The following is a 19131-nucleotide window of genomic DNA, read 5'->3' as shown; positions in this document are numbered from 1 at the left end:
GGTTTAAAAGAACACACGATTCCACTTCCAAGTTTTCTAAAAGAGACTCACTTTACTTTGAAAGACACAAATAGGTTGAAAGTGACAGGATGGAAAAAGATACTCCACACAAATAGTAACTAAGAAAAAACTGGGTGGTTATAGTATTACCTGGCAAAATCTTTTAAATAAAAAATTGTTACAAGAGTCAGAAGGATATTATATATCGATAAAAGGGTCAATCCAACAAAAAGATATCAAAATTATAAACAGATACTCATGTAACAACAGAGCTCCAAAACATACAAAGATGTTCAGATGTTTCAGAAATATTGAAAGAACAAAAGGGAAAAATAGACAGTTCTACCATAATGGTTGGAAATTTCAATATCCCACTTTCAATAATGGATAGAACAACTAGACAGAAGATCAGTAAGGAAATCAAGAATCTGAACAACACTGTAAGTCCCTTAGATCTAACACATATACTGAATATTCCATCCAACAAGAGAATACACATTCTTTCTCAAATGTACATGGAACATTCTCTAGGACAGAACATATGCTGGACCACAAAAATGTCTTAATAAATTTTAAAAGATTGAAATCATAAGAAGTGTCTTCTCTGACTACAATGGAATGAAACTAGACAACAATAAAAGAAGAAAAACCAGAAAATCCAAAAATATGTGGAAATTAAACAACATCTCGTAAACAACCAAAAGGTCAAAAAAAACCAAAAGGGAAATTTGAGACTAATGAAAACGAAAACACACGTTGTGTGTGGGATGCAGTGAATGCAGTGCTCAGAGGAAAATTTATAGCTAACATGCTTACATTAAAAAAGAAGAGATATTTCAAACCTATAACCTAACTTTACACCTTAAGGATTTAGAAAAAGAAAAGCAAAACTAAACTCAAAACTAGCAGAAGGAAGTTGGAAGGGATTAAAGATTAGAGTGGATACAAACAACACAGAGAACAGAAAACCAATACAGAAAATCAGCTAAAGCAAAGTTAGTTCTTTGAAAACATCAATAAAATAGAAAAACCTAAGAAAAAAAGAGAGAAGAGTCAACTTACTAAAATCAGAAATGAAAGTGAGGACATGACTACCGATCTTAGAGAATTAAAACTATTATAAGAGAATCCACATACCTAGTTAACTTGAATTCCTTTCTCTTCTAAACATATATAGACTGTCTTAAATAACCAGTGGAGGCAGATGACGTTTAATAACTCAAAAAGCAACCTAGACCACAATAACAACTGCAAACTATTAAGAATCTACTAACTCATTTTTCTCCTTTTATAGATACACAAAAGCATAAAAAGTAACTCAAAAAGTGGCTTTTCCAAAGTCATTGCCAGTAAAAAGTAGAACCTGGGTTGGAACGCAGGTGTCTCTAATTTCAAATGCCACTCTCTCCTCCACATCTGTAAACTGCTGTACATTTATTCGAGCAGGTAATATCAGTCCAATATCATAAGAAAGCAGGAAAAATGAAATTAAGCTAATTTGAGAAGTTTTGCTTTAGTAATGTATTCTTCATGCATTAAAAGTAAAGTTTCCTAGTTTTCCATTCTAATGAATGCAAGGCATTCATGTCAACAAGTGGTCCCCAAAGGGCAATGAAAAACGAAATTCTTCCATGGCGTAGGTCAACTACTAGTTTAACTCCCCATAGCCTTGAAGAGGGAGTACTTTCCCATCAAACTGACAAAAATAAAAAAATCAAACTACATTACTCAAAAACGTATCATAAAAATTATTGAGAACTCTTAAAAGAAAAAAATTTGCCTTTAATGTATGTCAAGTATGCTTTGGAGGGCTAAACAAGGTGATACAGAAAACTGTCACTATGAAATTAAACTCAACAGGTATTGATGTCAACAAAGTCTATTGTCCAGGAGATCTCAGATACTTTAAGTGCCAGCTAAAGAAAATAATACTGCGGCAGCAATGCGGCAGATAACCTGATGGACTGGAGGAGAGGGAAGACGGACAGAAACTTCAAGAGTACAGCTAATTATACAGTGTTTTTCCTAGCAACATAACTTACCTAAGGTCTATTTTTCCTTCCAAGTATAGCTCAAATCTACTTATCTACAAAATTTCCCCTGACAACTTAGCACTTTCTCCTGAAATGCTACTACCACTTTTGGAGACATTCACTCACTTGGCATTTGCCACTTTATACTGCCATTAACTTTATTTTTTTTATTTTTTTATTTTTTTTTAAACTTTTTGTTTATTGCAGTAACATTGGTTTATAACATTGTAAAAACTTCAGGTGTACATCATTATACCTCTATTTCTGCATAGATTACATCATTAACTTTAAATACTTCTCTCTGCATTAGCATCTTATACCTTTTCAGCACCAGGATAGCCAGTGTCTTACAAATTATAGTAGATATACATAAGTGTTTGAGGATGATAATGAAGAAGAATTTCATTCCAGATTTTCAAATTTTTCTCCCAGTTTTACTGAGGTAAAATGACACAGAATTGCTATGTAAGTTTAAGATACACAACATAATGATTTGGTATATGTATATATTGTAAAATGATTACCACAATAAGATCAGTTAACATTCACCACCTCACATAGTTACAATTTTTTTTCCTTGTGATGAGAACTTCTAAGATCTACTCTCTTACAACTCAGATTTTCAAATTTTAAAATGATTCTGGAATGTGCTGGGCTTGATCTAGGGAGTCCTGGTAGTGCTAGGTGAATTCTGGGACCAAGAGGCTTTGGTTCTCCAACCACAGTTCTGGAAAGACTCAGAACGGTTTCTTTCTTCAAACTCCATACCTCATAATTCATCATTTGCATTCAATACAATTGTTTACTAGAATATCAGTAATGAAAGTATTTCTGGATGAAACAAAATGATATCTTGGATGTGCTAAAACATACACCAGTGGAAAAAAGACTGAAAATTGTTCACACTGACTGACAGGCATATAGGTGGTCACTCTATTACCATACTAATAGAGTAACTGGTACTTAACTAACTCTCCAGAAACAACAAAAAAATTCAACAAAATACATGAAACAACCATATTCAGACACTGGATAACAGGCAGCATAGGACTACGATCTTGAGTGAAGGGAAACAAACAAGGTTTTCTGGTAGAAGTCATTTTCCAGACTACCAGGGTAGAAGAACTCAAGTGGAGTAGAGCAGTCTCACTGAGGAGAAAAAGACTAAAGTTCAGGGCAGCAGAAGCAGCTGTTTGTGGAACAGAGTACTAGAGAGGTAGGAGATATAGAAAAACAGCTCTAGGGCCGGCCCTGTGGCTTGGTGGTTAAGTGCGCGCGCTGCGATGCTGGTGGCCCGGGTTCGGATCCCGGGTGTGCATCGAGGCACTGCTTCTCCGTTCATCCTGGGGCCGGGTCCCACATACAGCAGCTAGAAGGATGTGCAGCTACAACATACAACTATCCACTGGGGCTTTGGGGGGAAAAAATAAAATAAATAAAATCTTTAAAAAAAAAAAAAAAAAGAAAAACAGCTCTAGAAACCTGCAGGGGTTCCCCATGAGTCTTGCTGAATACTAAGCTATGCATATATACGGTGAAACACCACAAGGCCAGCCTAAGAATAACTACTAGGGTTTTAGGCTGCATAGCTCATAAAGGGCTGGGAGACATTCCAGTTCTGACCAGCCAAAGCGAAGAGACCTCATTAAAGACCCAGGACATTCAGTAGAGAGCTCAGAAGGGCTATGCTAGCCTAGAACACACCCTAAAAACAATACAAACAAGCTCTAAAAGGATCAGGAAGATCTCTACCCAACTGCCACCCAAAACAAACCTCAATATTCTTTAAATGAAAAGAATAAAAGACACTCAACTGTGTAATACAATGTCCACCATCCAATCTAAAATCACTAGAAATGTGATATGACCCAGCAATTCTACTCCTGGGTAGTTATTTGCCCAAGAGTTATAAAGCTAACTGGAGACTGAAATTGGATTGGAATCTTAAAAAGCAGACAAAGTTCCCAATTTCACTTTTTACTCTTTATATATGTCTAATTGTTTGTTTGTTTTTATAAGAATGTATTCATAGATTACCAGTGTAAATTTTTTAAAAGTGCTATGGGATTGTATATGAGGAATCAGCTATTTCTTGGGCACAAGAGAGGATAGGAGAGTTGAGGGCAAAAGCTTTATAGATAAAGTGTTTGACTTGAGCTTGAAAACTAGTCAGAGAGCTTTCTTACATAAAAAAGATAGTGAGGGAAGCATACCAAGTAAAGCAAACTGCAAATGAAAAGAGGAATTAAATTACATAGGAATTGTTGGTTTAATGTGCTAGAGATAGGGGAAAATGAGGTTCTAAATGCTAGGCCAGAGCTCTTGGACTTTATTTTGTGGGGACTGGAGAGCAACAAAAATTTATGAGATAAGGGATGAATATCCAGAATATAGAGAGAACTCCTAAAACTCAACAACAAAAAAGCAAAACAACTTGATTCAAAAATGGCAAACAGACATTTCTCCAAAGATGTACAAATGGCCAACAGGCACATGAGAGGATACTCAACATCACTAATCATTAGGAAAATGCAAATCAAAACTAAAATGAGATACCACCTCATACTAGGATGGCTACTATGAAAAAAATAACAAAAATATCAAATGTTGGCAAAGATGTGGAGACATCAGAACCCTTGTACACTGTTGCTGGGAATGTGAAATGGTACAGCTCTTGAGGAAAACAGTATGCCAGTTCCTTAAAAAATTAAAATTAGAATTACCATATGATACAGCTATTCCACTTTAGGGTATATAAAGAGAGGAACTGAAATCAGGGCCTCAAAGAGATATCTGAACGCCCATGTTCATAGCAGCATTATTCACAACAGATAAAAATGTGGAAGCAACCCAAGTGTCCATCAACAAATGAATGGATAAGCAAAATGTGGTATATACATACAATGGATATTATTCAGCCTGAAAAAGGAAGGAAATTTTGACATATACTAAAAAATGGGTGAACCTTGAGGACATTATGCTAAGTGAAATAAGCCAGTCACAAAAAGATAAATATTGTATGATCCCACTTATATGAAGCATAACTGTACACTTAAAAATGGTTACAATGATAAATGTTATGTGTATTTTACCACCATAAAAAAAATGGAAATAAAAAAAAGTTTACTCATAGGATCTTTCTGAAATAATGTTACTCCAGAAAGTACTGATGCATAATGTTAGTGTTTTTGTATCTTTAGATACAGGTGTTGAAATGACTTAGAATAAAACTAACCCAAACTTAGAGCCAGTCCTGATGGCCTAAAGTTAAAGTGGTTAAAGTTTGGTGCTCTCACCACTTCAGTGGCCCAGGTTCATTTCCTGCTCATGGAACCACACCACTTGTCTGTCAGTTGCCATGCTGTGGCAGCAGCTCATATAGAAGAACTAGAAGGACTTACAACTAGATATATACAACCATGCACTGGGGCTTTGGGGAGGGGAAAAAAAGAGAAAGATTGGCAACAGATGTTAGCCCAGGGCGACTCTTTCCCTACAAAAAAAAAAAAAAAAAAAACCACCTAACCCAGACTTTAAAAAAAAGTTTAAGACAGGAATCACATCATCAAGTCTCTGTTTTGAAAAATAAATCTGGTTATCAATGTAAAGGATGGATTTCAAGAGAAAGAGACTAGAGGAAGAGAATGAGTTAGTAAATAAGCTTTTCGATAGGCAAGGAGAGGCCATGAAAGCCCCTAAAAAGACAAGTGAGAGTAAAATAGAGATAGGCAAATTCTAGAGACACTGGAGGGTTGTAATCAATCAATACAACTTGATTACCAAAAAAATATGAGAAGTGCAGAAATAAAGATTACAAGGTTTTCAACATCACAGAACTGTATAAAAGATCATGGTAACTGCAATAAATTTTAGAAAAGCAATAGCATGTTTGGCTTGGTAGGGAGGATATGAACTAGGTTTAGACATGATGAATTTGAGGCTGCCCACAGGGACATCAAAATGGATTTATCCTGGAAAGGTAGGCCTGAAGCTCAAGAAAGTGGTACTACGTTAAAGAAACAGATCTGGACTTCATCCACATCTAATGAATAATTAAAGCCAGGAAGAACATGTAGAACAGAAGAGAACTCAGAACAAAACCCTAGTGAACACCAAAGCATTATTTTAGGTACCATATGTTAAAAATTTAAGGTGTTGATTTAAACCTAATGATCTTTATGAAGCAAATGGCATTAACTCCATCTTTCAGATGAGTAAAAAAAACTCAAAAAAATAAGCAACATGAATAATCCTGAAAGCTAAGGAAAGTCCCTGAAAAATTTTATGTAGGGAAGTGGCAAGTAAATTTTATGTTAGAAAATTTATTTAGGGTAAAATTGTAAAACATGGATTAAGAAGATATTACAATAATCCAGGAGAAAGTGACAAAACTCAAACTAAAGTAGTGTTGCTAGGAATTAGGAAAAGACATGAGGGATACATATAAGGTAGAATACATAGAACATATAGAAGGTAGAATATACTGTACTTGATACAGACTGGCTATTGGAGTTATTAAGCTGGTGGTGGTTGTCAGTGCTGTTGAGTTGATTCCGAATCCTAGTGACCCTGTGTACAGCAGAACGGAACCCTGCCCAGTCTTTTTGCCCCATCCTCTCACCTTCTGGTGCTCTATCAGACAATGCTCTGCTGCCCGTTCATAAGGTTTTCATGGCCAATACTTTCAGAAGTGGGTGGCCAGGTCCTTCTTCCCAATCTGTCTAGTCTGGAAGCTCTGCTGAAACCTGTCCACCATAGGTGACCCCGCTGGGCATTTGAAATACCAGTGGCATGGCTTTCAGCATCACAGCAACACTCAGCCACCACAGCATGACAACTGACACACCAGTGGTGTGTTTCCCTGACCAGAAATGAATGAAGGGCATGGCAGTGAGAGTGCTGAATCTTAACCACTAGACTAGCCCTGTAGCAGGAAGAACAAGTCCACTCAAGTAAATGGTAGTGCCATTTACAAAACAAGAGAATTACCTATAGGCTTTCCCAGGATTAAGTTACTTAAAAATCAGAATGTAAGTTTTCATTTTTACATTTAATAAAAAATTTCTCCCTTCTGACTTTTTAACTGTTAAGTTATTAGACAGGACCTAAAGTTTATTCACAATAATATCTTCTTAATAACTTTCTTACTTGCTAAATCTCACCAATCCAGAATGCTCTTCCCCTGCGTATGTTTTGTTTCCTCATCTCTGAGATCTTTTTAAATGTCATCTTCTCAGTGAAGACCCTGACCACTCTATTTCAAGTGGTGTCCCCACTCCCTATTCCCTTTCCCTGCTTTATTTTTCTCCATAGAATGTATCACCTAATTTGTAATGTATTTTACTTACTTATCACCATCTACTAGAAGAATAGAAACTCTATAAGTTTTTTTTTTTCTTTTCTCCACTGCTGCATCCCCAGTATCTACAACAGTCCTGGAGCCTGATAAAATTAAATACTTAAATGGACAGACGGATGAATGAAAACAATTTTTCAGAAGAGTTTTCTGAAAGAGGTAGTACCTTTACGACCAGCCCTTTTATATTAAAAAAAAAAAAAAAGCTTTCTCTTTACATTATTATACATTCAGACAGCCTTCAGTCTGATAAGAACAATGTGTAGGGCTCTCTGAACTGGGCAGATCTTGTAACGCTTCTATCATTTTCTGGAGTCATGTGTCAGTCTTAGAAGTGTGGTCAACAGGGGAACAGTTTTCACTGCCCAGAATTTATACAATAATATCGCTATCAATTTTATTAGAAGTGATCATACAACTATGATATAAGCTAATGGACACATAAATGATACAAAGTTCAATAGCTAAAGGTTACACATGTACATTTATAGAATATATACTTGTTGAAATCAAACTACACTTGTGATGTTTGGAGAAGATCTAAGGGAAATAAAAATGTTAGGATAACTAACATACTTTGTCAAGTTCATAAAGTGAACTTAAAACAAGGTATATCATTAGAAATAACTTTCTAAATCTATAGAACCTTAAGGGGAAAAAGACAGTTAAAGTTTATTCTCCAGAAAACTAAAACTCAATACAATATATTAGCAAAAAGAAAAAAAACAAATGTTGAGGGAAACTTACACATCCGTAACTAATTCAGACCTCTTTTCTCCTCTAAATTTGATGTAATTTACTAATTGTTTCTATTCCTTAAATGTTTCTGTTCCCTTCCTTGCAGGTTTCTCCTGCAAAGAAGTACGATGTTTGAAAGCGTTAAGTTGTGTTGAGGTTAGAAATTGCTAACCTCAATGAGTTATTCTCTTCTTGCTTCCTTCTTACCACTAACTCATGAACAGTCAGCTAGTAAGAAGTCTCACAATCTAATGAAACACGTTGGGGTTGTTGGCAGAGGAGTGGGAGGTTTGGGTTTTGACAGTTGCTTTGGAGTGATTATTTTTCAGTGAAGAAAATATCTATATCTTTAATATTTGATAATTAAATGCACTGAGAGTTTCAGTAATAATATATATATATATTTTAAGAACTTTGGCCTCAATAAAGCTGGTCTCTGACAAAAAAGAGGTTAACAGTACGAGTAGAAAAATAGAAAGAATAAGGGAAAAAATAATCTCTGCTCTCAATAAAGTATACATTATGATGACACACTTGTTGAAATTACTTTCATTATGATAAAATTAAATATGACTTTCAGTTTTCAAGATCTACTAAACCATAAACACATGAACACATTCTAAAGCTAAACACAAACTATATCTGATTTATCCCCGGCCAAGTTTCCTTCATTAGTTTCACTGCAAGTTCCAAGACACGAAAGAAAAAACCAAGACGACCTTCAGTGGACAAGTTTGTCCACTGGTCTGTGTAACTAATATGAAGAGATATTTTAATATATAATGGAATTTATAAAGAGACAAGAGATGAAAGAAGTGAAAATTCATTAATCAAAGAATAAATGACTTTTGAGGCTCCAAGAGTCATTTACTAAAGAGTGCCATCATTGTTGAAGACTGACTCCCCAAATCAACAGGAAGGATGCTGGAAACAACACTGTATAGGAAGCTATAAAAGATTATAAGGGCATTTGACCTGTTCTAAGATGAAGCATAACGAAAAATGATATGCAGTCTGAGGTTAGGATGCTGTCACATAATACAGGAAAGTTGAGACACTCTAGGAAAACTCATGTGATGAAATCACAAGATTTAGAGAACAGAAACATGAGACAATAGTGTTTCTATAATCGAGAAGAGGACAACTACTGGCCTCAATAATGCCTCTATTCTTCAGGACTATTATAAACCACTCCAGATCATTTCTCCTTTTTTTTTTAATTCCCTACTCCGCAAATAAATCCCAAGGTGGTAGATGGCTAGATGGGTATAAATAGGGTTGAGGCAGTACAGTATTGGTGGTTAAGAGCACATTTTGAAGCTACAGTACTCATGTCTGAATCCTGGCTGTGCCAGTTTCTAGTGTGTGACCATGCGCGAGTTACTTGGCCTCTCTGTGCTGCAGCTCGCATAGTAATTGTACTTAATTATCTCACAGGGTTGCTACAGGGATTAAATGAGTTTGAAGAGTGCCTAGAACAGTGTCTTGAACTGCAAAAGTGTTTACAACGGCACAGATGTCAAAATTAAACATTTTTTTAAACTCTCCTTGAACCCTTATATGAACCACTATTTTCCAGGTTTTAAAAACTTGAACACATACAATCCTCCAAACAATTGAAGAAGAAAATATTATTTTTTTTTTTGAGGAAGAATGGCCCTGAGCTGACATCTGTTGCCAGTCTTCCTCTTTTTGCTTGAGGAAGATTGTCCCTGAGCTAACATCTGTGCCAATCTTCCTCTACTTTGTATGTGGGACGCTGCCACAGCATGGCTCGATGAACAGCACATAGGTCGGTGCCCAGGATCTGAACCTGTGAACCCCGGGCTGCTGAAGCAGAGCACACAAACTTAACCACTACACCACGGGACAAGCCCCCTAGAAGAAAATATTTTTATTCCTATTTTACAAATAGGTTCTACAGAAAAACTAAGAAACTTACTAGACTAAGTAATCCAACTAGAAAGTAGTCTAGCACAGAAATACACAACAGGCTGACTCTAACCTGCCCTGTAAAACTATTTCCATATAAGAGATTTTGTTTGATTCTATGTAGCAGTTACTAGAAGTTAAACTCTGGGAAAGAAGTACATTATCAAGTTAAATATAAAAAAATTAAAAATCACAATACATAATATATATTTATATATAATATATAAAATCACTTAACAGAAATGAAGTAAAAATTTGGTGAAGGAAAAAATACATTAATGGCAATAGCAGCTGTCCTTTATTAATCTTCCCACGAACTAGGCACTTATCTAAACATTTAATATGCATGATCTCATTTAATCCTATGAAATAATTACTATTGTTATCTCATTCTACAGATGAAGAAACTGAGGTTTTATAGGTATCAAATAACTTGACAGAAGTCATACAGCTGAAAAGCAGCAGAGCTGACATTCAATTCCAGGTCTATATGATGCCAAAGCCTAACCCTTTAACCACTATTCATGCTGCTCTAAGGCAATATGCATTTTATTGAGCCACATATTGAAACCCAAAATCTTCAATATAGTGGAAGAATGACCAAATTAAAAAAAACAATAATGCTCTTTATTTAGTTCTGTAGCCTAACATATACAGTCAAACACAGCAAAGCTCATGTACTGTCAGGACTACCACTTAGTTAAGTGGTGTCCCCTGGAGACTTAGAATCAGAAGGTAAGAAACTCTTTTTAAAACTTCTCGGGAACATAAGAAGTGAGTCTCAAAACACTACTCCCAAACACTGTGAGCATATGTAAATCACGTTACCGAGCTGAAATAAATAGTATTTTTCACCATTTCAAGAGATCCTATTTCCCTATCCTGCCCATCTATAATAGTATAAATTAATCAAATCAAGTTCAGGTGATTCTGATTATTGCTCTTTACTTACAGGAGCATGTCTAAATCATGGGTTTAGATGCAGCAGTTCACAATGCACAAGTATATGAAATTGTAGACACAGATTATAACAGTTCTTCAGAAGACTCACAAAATTATCACTTGGAATGAAAAAAATAATAAGCTCTAAATTACCCACAGAACTGAATTTAAAATTTCTAAACACATCAACTTCTTATCACAATGGCTATACCATTTTAAACAGTACAATTTATATGCCAAAAGGGTTTCTGCATTAAAGATTTTTATTGAAAAATAATCATATTATGTTAAATTCCATCATCTGAAGAATTTCTGTACTTTACAAAAGATTTCCAGAACTCTACTAACATCTCAGTTAACACCGTATTTATTACAAAAACAAGTGGCTGTAACATCAAGAAAATCCAGATAGTTCCTTAAGATTTATGATAAAGGGATCTGACCTGCGTTCTACATGGCCTACATTATTAGCCTTTCCCAAAGGGTATTCTCAGAATATTAACAAGGGTTAAACAATTTTCATAACGCAATTTTTTTAAATGGTGGCTTTCTTTTTATTTTGCTTTAGATTTTTCAAATACATTGATTTTTTTTCTTACCACATTAAATACAATGTATGTATATCAAAAATTTTGAAAAATTCAAGAGCTGAAAGAAGTTGAAAAATCACTACAGTTTTACCATTCTGGAGCAATTATAGGATAAATATACATATTATATTGTTCTAGCTTTTTTTCTTTTGATGATTTTTGTTGTTTGTTTCATAAAGTTGTGGTCATATTACATACACAATTTAGTATGACTTGTTTCTTCACTTGGCATTATAATATGATCAGGTTCTCAAATATATAAATTTTCTGAGACATTATATTTAATGACTGCATATTATTTGAGGAGAAGAATGTACCACAGTGAATATGTAAACCACTTCTCTATTATCACACTTTTGTGTATATCTACTATTAGAAGCATACAAGAACACATTTTACTATTTCTCCACTAGCACTGAGTAATAATTAAAAAAAAACTTTTGATATATTAAAATGTGTAGGTTTTTAAAAAATTTTGTTGTATTTAATCTTTTGTTTAGTTTGAGTTACTAACACAAGTTTCTTTTGTGTTTGTTATCATATTTCTTCTTATCAGATTTCTTTTACCTATTTATCTTTTGAAATCTTTGTTTCTTAGCAATTTATATGACTCCTTTATATAAAAATAGTAAGCCTTGCTTCTATTTACTGCAAAATTTTTCCTTAGTTACTTGTTCTTTTTATGTTGTTTTTTTCCTGTTAATTTTCAGAAATTTAAACTTTCATATAATGAAATCTATTTTCCCATTAATATCCTATATACTTACTCAACTTTGGCTGTCTTTTACCATCTAGAAATGCGATAAATATTCTTTTATATTTTCATCCAGCTTTAATGGCTTGATCTTTTTTAAAGATGTCCTGCTCTAAAATTATATGTTCTTTTATTTCAAAAGTTCTTTCAACAAGAGGTTCTTTTATTTCAAAAGACAAAATAAATAAGGAAAAAAAATGATGCAAAATACACAGAACAACTTAAACATCAAAAGTCCATGTTCCCTCAAATTCTAACTAAGAGCTAAACACCGTTTGGGGTACATATTTTTTCGGTGCATATACAGAAATATACAGAAAAAAGTGCCTGTAGCTTACTGACATTTCACCTCTTCCCCTCATGATCTTGTAGCTCCTCCCCAATGAGGAGTGGAGAATGCAAGACCTGGAGTATATTAATAGTAATTCTGAATGTCCAAGAAGGGATATAGTACATTCATCCAAGATTCCTAGACTTACTTAACTATAGAATTCTTTACTCAAGTAATGATAGTTCAAAGACCGGGTAATTTTTGAAACACTATTTTGGAAATGCTGGCTTAGCTTTATTTTAATCACTTCAGACAACTCAAAACTGTAATATTTTTATGAATAAAGCACATCAAATATTAAAAGAATGAAAGACAACAAACTTACTTGGGATACACTGGTTCATAAAGGTACTTGTCCCCTCTTGTAGATATAATATGAAAAAACAAGATGTAGCCATTTGCCGTCTGAAAGATAAATTTTATTTATCATGAATTAAAGGGTAACGCTATGATTGTAACCTTGAATTTTAATTTTATATATTATTACTTTAAACACACTTCACTCTTAAGAAATCTCTTTTGAAGAGCTATAGTTTAATTATGTAAATTAAAAAATGACTTTTAATATAACCCATCTTTAATATAACCCATCTTTAATATAACCCACAAAAATGGGTTTTTATAGATTTTAAAATATCTCATAGGTATGTAATTTTACAGATTTTAAAATATCTCATAGGTATGAAATCAATAGTTCATACTATATTGCAGACATTAATATTCTAAAATAATTGTATTCTTCAATAATAGATCATTATTTTGCAAAATATACAGAACTTTTTGAACTCCGCAATAATATGGCTAATAATTTTTCTGAGTTTTTAAAGTAACACTGTCACCAAATAGTAATAGCATGATGAAATTCTTGACTCTTCTCAAAGTTTATGTAGTATAACTTCAGAATAACGTATTTATATACTTCAAAATCAATTAATTGGCCTCTGATTTACTACAAAAGATACCCTGAGACACAGAAGAAACACAGAGCAAACCTTCAATTTCCAAAATTTGAACATCAGCTAGTTTATTTTTCTAAGTTAACAAAGTATTTTTAAAATATAAATTGTATTAAAACAAACAGTGCCATTATATGATCATGTCCCATCTCTGTGACTTATGAAGCTCAAGCAACCATTTTACATTTATATAAATATTGAAAATACTATATTTAGCTGATTCTAACCAAACATTTTCAAGCATGACAGAAAAAAGTGGAAAAAGTTTTGCCCTAACTACTTGACATTAATACTGAATTCTTATCGTTTTAGAGGCAGGTAGGATTTTACCCAAAGTAGAACCAAAGGAAACTGAAAAAATTATTCCAGGTTTCATAATTCTTTCCAGTACCAGCTTTCTGTTTTTCACTTAAATGCCACAGGAAACAATTTCTTCAGCAAAGCAGGTGTTTTTTTTTAAGCTATAAACTATTATTACATAATGTATTCCAAAACTCTAGTTCAACATATTGGGATACAAAAGAAAAAAAGGCTAAAATTCTTCAGGTAAGATCATTATTCTAATTTCTTATGTACAATTTTATATTCTTCTAATGTGGAGAATATGGGATCAAAAAGAAAATGGACTCAAATCAAACCATATCAAAATTTTCATAGACATCATAACCCCCATACACATTAGTGACTGTTTAAAATTTGTAAACTCTACTGTTACCTTATACGGGCTAGAAAAGTAAAATAATACGGTCTAGTACTTAGACAAATAACATACAGATGCTGTCTATTGGATTATCAGTCACTCAAGGTCACAAGCTCAACATTTCAGAATATCAAACACTAATAGTATACTCAGAATTTTAACAAGTGCTTAGAAGACTATAATGCCAGGGAAAATATAGCATCATTTTGCACCAGCATTTAGAAATTTTATATACATAGCATACTAAATGAAATTAGAAATAATGGCTTGATTTACTATTTTGGTATTCTGTATCAATCATGTTTACTAAGTGTCTATGGTTTTGCATGTAATATTAAATGCTATATACTTCCAGATCTCAATGACATCTGTCATCAACAATTTCACAGTCCTGCCTTTGAACAATTCTAAAAGTTTTGGTAGTAAATGATCTTTCTTAAAAAGTAGCATCTTTATGCATAAACTGTACCAAATCTGTTATTATGCAGTGTTATGATGGCCCTTCTCCTCCTACCTCCAAAATACTGCAAATAAGCATATAACTATCGCTTAATCTGCAGGCAAGAGTCCCAATACCGTCTTCTAATTTGCATACATACACACACACACACACCCCAAAACTAATTTTTCTAAGTAAATGAAAAGACAAAATACAGAATCTCAGAGTTCTCCTTCCTATCTTCATCCCGTATCTTAAATATTTTTTTTTCTTTCTCCCAGGCATACTACTGGATTATGCGGCTTTAATCACAGAGGCCTAATAATTTTTGTAGGCAACTTAAACAACAAGTCTTCAGGTCCCTTTCTTGCGTATATCCATGATTTAGGGTCATAGATACATATGGATAAAGCCTATCAAGAGGATAAAAGAAGCAAATTACTACTTAAATAGAGGATGTAACTGACAGACTTGTCTCCATTAATGTCACTTAGAAGAAAAAGAACTAGAAACAATAATTTAAAAGGATATTAATAATGCATCAAAAATTCAGAGAAGCATGAATATTAAAGTTTAACATCTTTTTTTTTCAATTGCAAATCTAGTAACAGAGATTTCAAAAACCATGCAAACTACCTCAGCTAATTCCACACTTTAAAAAGAAGAGTTTGGGCGCCGGCCCAGTGGTGCAGTGGTTAAGATCGCCATGGTCGGCTTTGGCGGCTTGGGGTTTGCAGGTTCAGATCCCAGGCACGGACCTATGCACTGCTCAGCAAGCCATGCTGTGGGGTGTCCCACATACAAAAATAGAGGAAGATGGACACAGACGTTAGCCCATGGCCACTCTTCCTCAAGCAAAAAGAGGAAGATTGGCAGCAGGTGTTAGCTCAGGGCCAATCCTCCTCACCAGAAAAGAAAAAAAATTTAAAAAAAAGAAGAGTTTGAACTCTGGAGGTGGTGTTAGTGTTGATGTTATCATCACTATTACTAATTGTTTGTCTTTTGCTTTGTTTGGGCATTTGGGAAGTTTTCCCTTGCTACCCAAAATTAAATATATTTTAAAAATTACTTTATGATTGATGCATGACATACACACTAAAAATAGTAATTCTCAGGGCCAGACCAGTAGCGCAAGTGGTTAAGTGCGCGTGCTCCACTGCAGAGGCCCGGGGTTCACCAGTTCGGATCCCGAGTGTGCACTGATGCACCGCGTGGCAAGCCATGCTGTAGCGGCATCCCATATAAAGTGGAAGAAGATGGGCATGGATGTTAGCCCAGGGCCGGTCTTCCTCAGCAAAAAAAGAGGAGTGGCAGATGCTAGCACAGGGCTGATCTTCCTCACCAAAAAAAAACAATAGTAATTCTCTGTAAACAGGAAGAATTTAAATCCAACTGTATCATGAGACAAATCAACTATTATAAATAATGCTTAACCTGTAGGCAGCATCCCAATACCTTTCTCTTCCTTTACCCAATGCTTCTATTGGACATGAATTCACCAGATACTTCAGAATTCCAAATCATAGTGTATTTCTTCCTTAGGATATACCATTTTTATTATGAAGGCTAGGACAGATTTATGAACCTGGCTCCAATGATCTGAATGATGCATCACAAAAATTTCTATAATGTTTTAATGGACAAGAATTTGATGATTTAGAGATGTATCTTGTATCCCAACATAGTGTCATGTCAGGCTGAAATAAAAGACTAGCAATTTTTAGTTCTTTACATTGGTTTGTACATGTTGTTTTCTGTTTTTAACTTTACTTCTTTATTATACATGTTCAAATACATAAAATTAATCACCTCAAATCATACTGTAACTGCAGGCCCTTCAGGACCAGTTCAACTGATCCCATCTCTTATCAAAAGAGTGATTAAGAACTGCCCTTCTGAAAATGTGCAAAATCATGTAGCCAGGGCATGCACAAAAGAAGAAATCATGGCCTGAAATGACCGCGGAACCAAAGATCCTTCTTCCCATGGAACCCAAGGACCGGTACGTGACCAGAACTTGAAAGTTGGACTCTTAGAAGCGAGGGGTCCCTCATTCAGGAAGATCCGGTGTTAAAATTCCTTCCACACCTCATCAAAAATGGTTAGAATCCTATCACAAAAGTTTAGAACCTCATCATAAATGTTTAGAACCCTCACATAAACGTTTTAAACCTTACCATAAATGCTTAAGTCCACCAATCAAAACCTGTGCCACCAGCATTTCTGCGTGCCAGCCTGTTCTCCTTAACCTCTTAAATTTTGCCCCAAATCCTCAATCTGGGAGACAGATCTGAGGGCAAATGCCCCCTGTTCTCCTTGTAGATCGATCTTGCAGAATAAAGCTGATCTCTTCTCCCAAAGGCTGATGCCGTAATTACTTGGCTTGTTTATGCACATCAGGCAGAGAATCCCAATTTTGTGCAGTAACAATACTGCTAATATAATGATCTAACATTTTTGTATAATCTTTCAGACTTTGTACATTCACATACATGAATATATTTAAATGAGAAATGATAAAAACAGCTGTAAATCACACATGCTCTCAAAAACAGGTGATGAATATTTTTGACATGAATACTCATCAAAATTTATTATTTTTAATACTATCACATTGTTTTACACCAGAGCACTAATTAAGAAAAAAAAAGACTTGTGCTTCTGACCAAGATAAAGTTGAATCAATTTATGTTTCCATCTGGGAAAAAAAAAAAAAAAACCCCCAAACAAAACATATGAAACAATGGTTTTCAACACACTGACATCAAGCAATGAAGGCCAGTGATCCCTGAGAGATGGGAAACAACTGAAGTGAGTCCTATGATTGCTCCACCTTACTCCTTTGAGAAAGTTTCCAGGTCACAGCACTGAGAAGGGGAACTGAGGCACAGCCTGGCAAACTTTCTGAGTTGAGGAGAGGAAGCTGAGAGTCCAGGAAAAACAAGGCAGCTACAATTCATATCAGAGAGTACCAGAGAAGAGAGAGCTGCACAGAGGAAAAACCCAAGAGTACCAATAAGCACATGCATGTTGAGGAAACAACCCAAGGCAGAAAAGAAAACAAACCCAAAGGTCCTCCAACAGTCCTGAGAATGGTGCCTGTCCCAGCAGCAACACTGAGGAAACTCATAATTCACAGGGCACTGGTTAGAATGTTCAGGAAGGTGTCTTCAGGTATTCCTGTGGTGATTCTAGAAAAGTACTGTCTTAGCAGTGGGGAATAATTAGTTATAGATTGAGCACTATTCCAAACCTGCAATACAAAGCATAAAACAGGACATGAACATACCAAACTGTCTCCAAGTTACATAACTACTTCCCAGAACAAAGCTCAAGATTTATGGGACCACAAAAACATCCAGCACACAAAAGAGTAAAATCACAATGTCTGGCATCCAATCAAAGATTACCACACACGCAGACAGGCAGAAAAACACAGGACACAATAAGAAAAATCAGCCAATCAAAAATGATCCAGAATTTAATCAGATATTAGAATTAGCAAAAAAGGGCATCAAAACAGTTGTAACTATATTCCTCATGTTCAAAACGTTAGGGAATATAAAAATCCCAAACCAAGCTCTAGAGATAAAAACTAAAATATCTGAGATAAAAAATACACCGGATAGGATTAATGGCAGATGCAAAAGAAAAGCTTACTGTTCGTAAAAGCATAACAATAAAGACTATCCACAATGAAACACACACACACACAAACAAAATAAAACTGAAAGAGCATCGGTGAATTGTGGCACTTCAAGTGGCCTAAGATACATATAAAGAGAGTCCCCAAAGGATAGGGGCAGAAGTCAGAAAAAACAGTTGCATTAAATTTAATCCAAATTTCATTTGTTTCACTTAAATTTCTTTAAAAGGTAATGGACTTTTTAAACAAGAATAATAGCAATGTATGCTGGGGTTTTACCACAAAAATAAAATGTATACAATGTATGTTCCTTGACCCCAATAGAATTACTAGAAATAGATAACAGAGGATTTCTGGAAAACACACAAATATTTTGAAACTAAATAATGTGCTTCTGAATAACCCATGGATCAAAGAAGAAATCAAAAGGGAAAGTAAAAAAATACAGCATACCTAAATTTCGGGGATGTTGCTACAATAGTACTTAACAGGAAACTTATAGCTTTAAATACCTGTATTAGAAAAAAGGAAAAATCCCAAATCAGTGATTTCAGCTTCTACCTTAAACTAGAAACAGACAAGCAAATGAAACTCAAAGTAAGCACATTAAATAAAAAAAAAAAAAAAAAAAAAATGGAGGAAATAATAGAGATCAGAGTGGAAATAAATGAAATAGAGAACAAAAATAAAATCAATAAAACTAAAATCTGGGGT

The 19131-nt window shown here is 34.5% G+C and overlaps 1 protein-coding gene across 4 annotated transcripts in view; it reads right to left on the bottom strand.

Moving 5' to 3' along the window:
* The window catches only part of RIC1 (RIC1 partner of RAB6A GEF complex), a 154554-nt gene that overhangs the window by 67917 nt on the left and 67506 nt on the right, over nucleotides 1–19131 (bottom strand). For 2 of the 4 annotated variants that reach the window (XM_087444554.1, XM_004436819.3), the window contains exon 3: nucleotides 13002–13081. The exons of 1 other annotated variant lie outside the window; for it this stretch is intronic. In XM_087444554.1, the coding sequence (XP_087300680.1) occupies nucleotides 13002–13081 (80 nt within the window). Of the gene's footprint in view, nucleotides 1–13001; nucleotides 13082–17837; nucleotides 18025–18870; nucleotides 18926–19131 lie in introns of those variants that run through there. One more of the 4 variants, XM_087444555.1, reaches the window with a different exon arrangement.

The sequence above is a fragment of the Ceratotherium simum genome, chromosome 20 (assembly GCF_057802395.1).
Source record: "Ceratotherium simum simum isolate JZ-2026a chromosome 20, ASM5780239v1, whole genome shotgun sequence".
NCBI lineage: Eukaryota > Metazoa > Chordata > Mammalia > Perissodactyla > Rhinocerotidae > Ceratotherium > Ceratotherium simum.
Note: the sequence above shows the minus strand (reverse complement) of the source record. Positions and strands in the feature narration are given on the sequence as shown.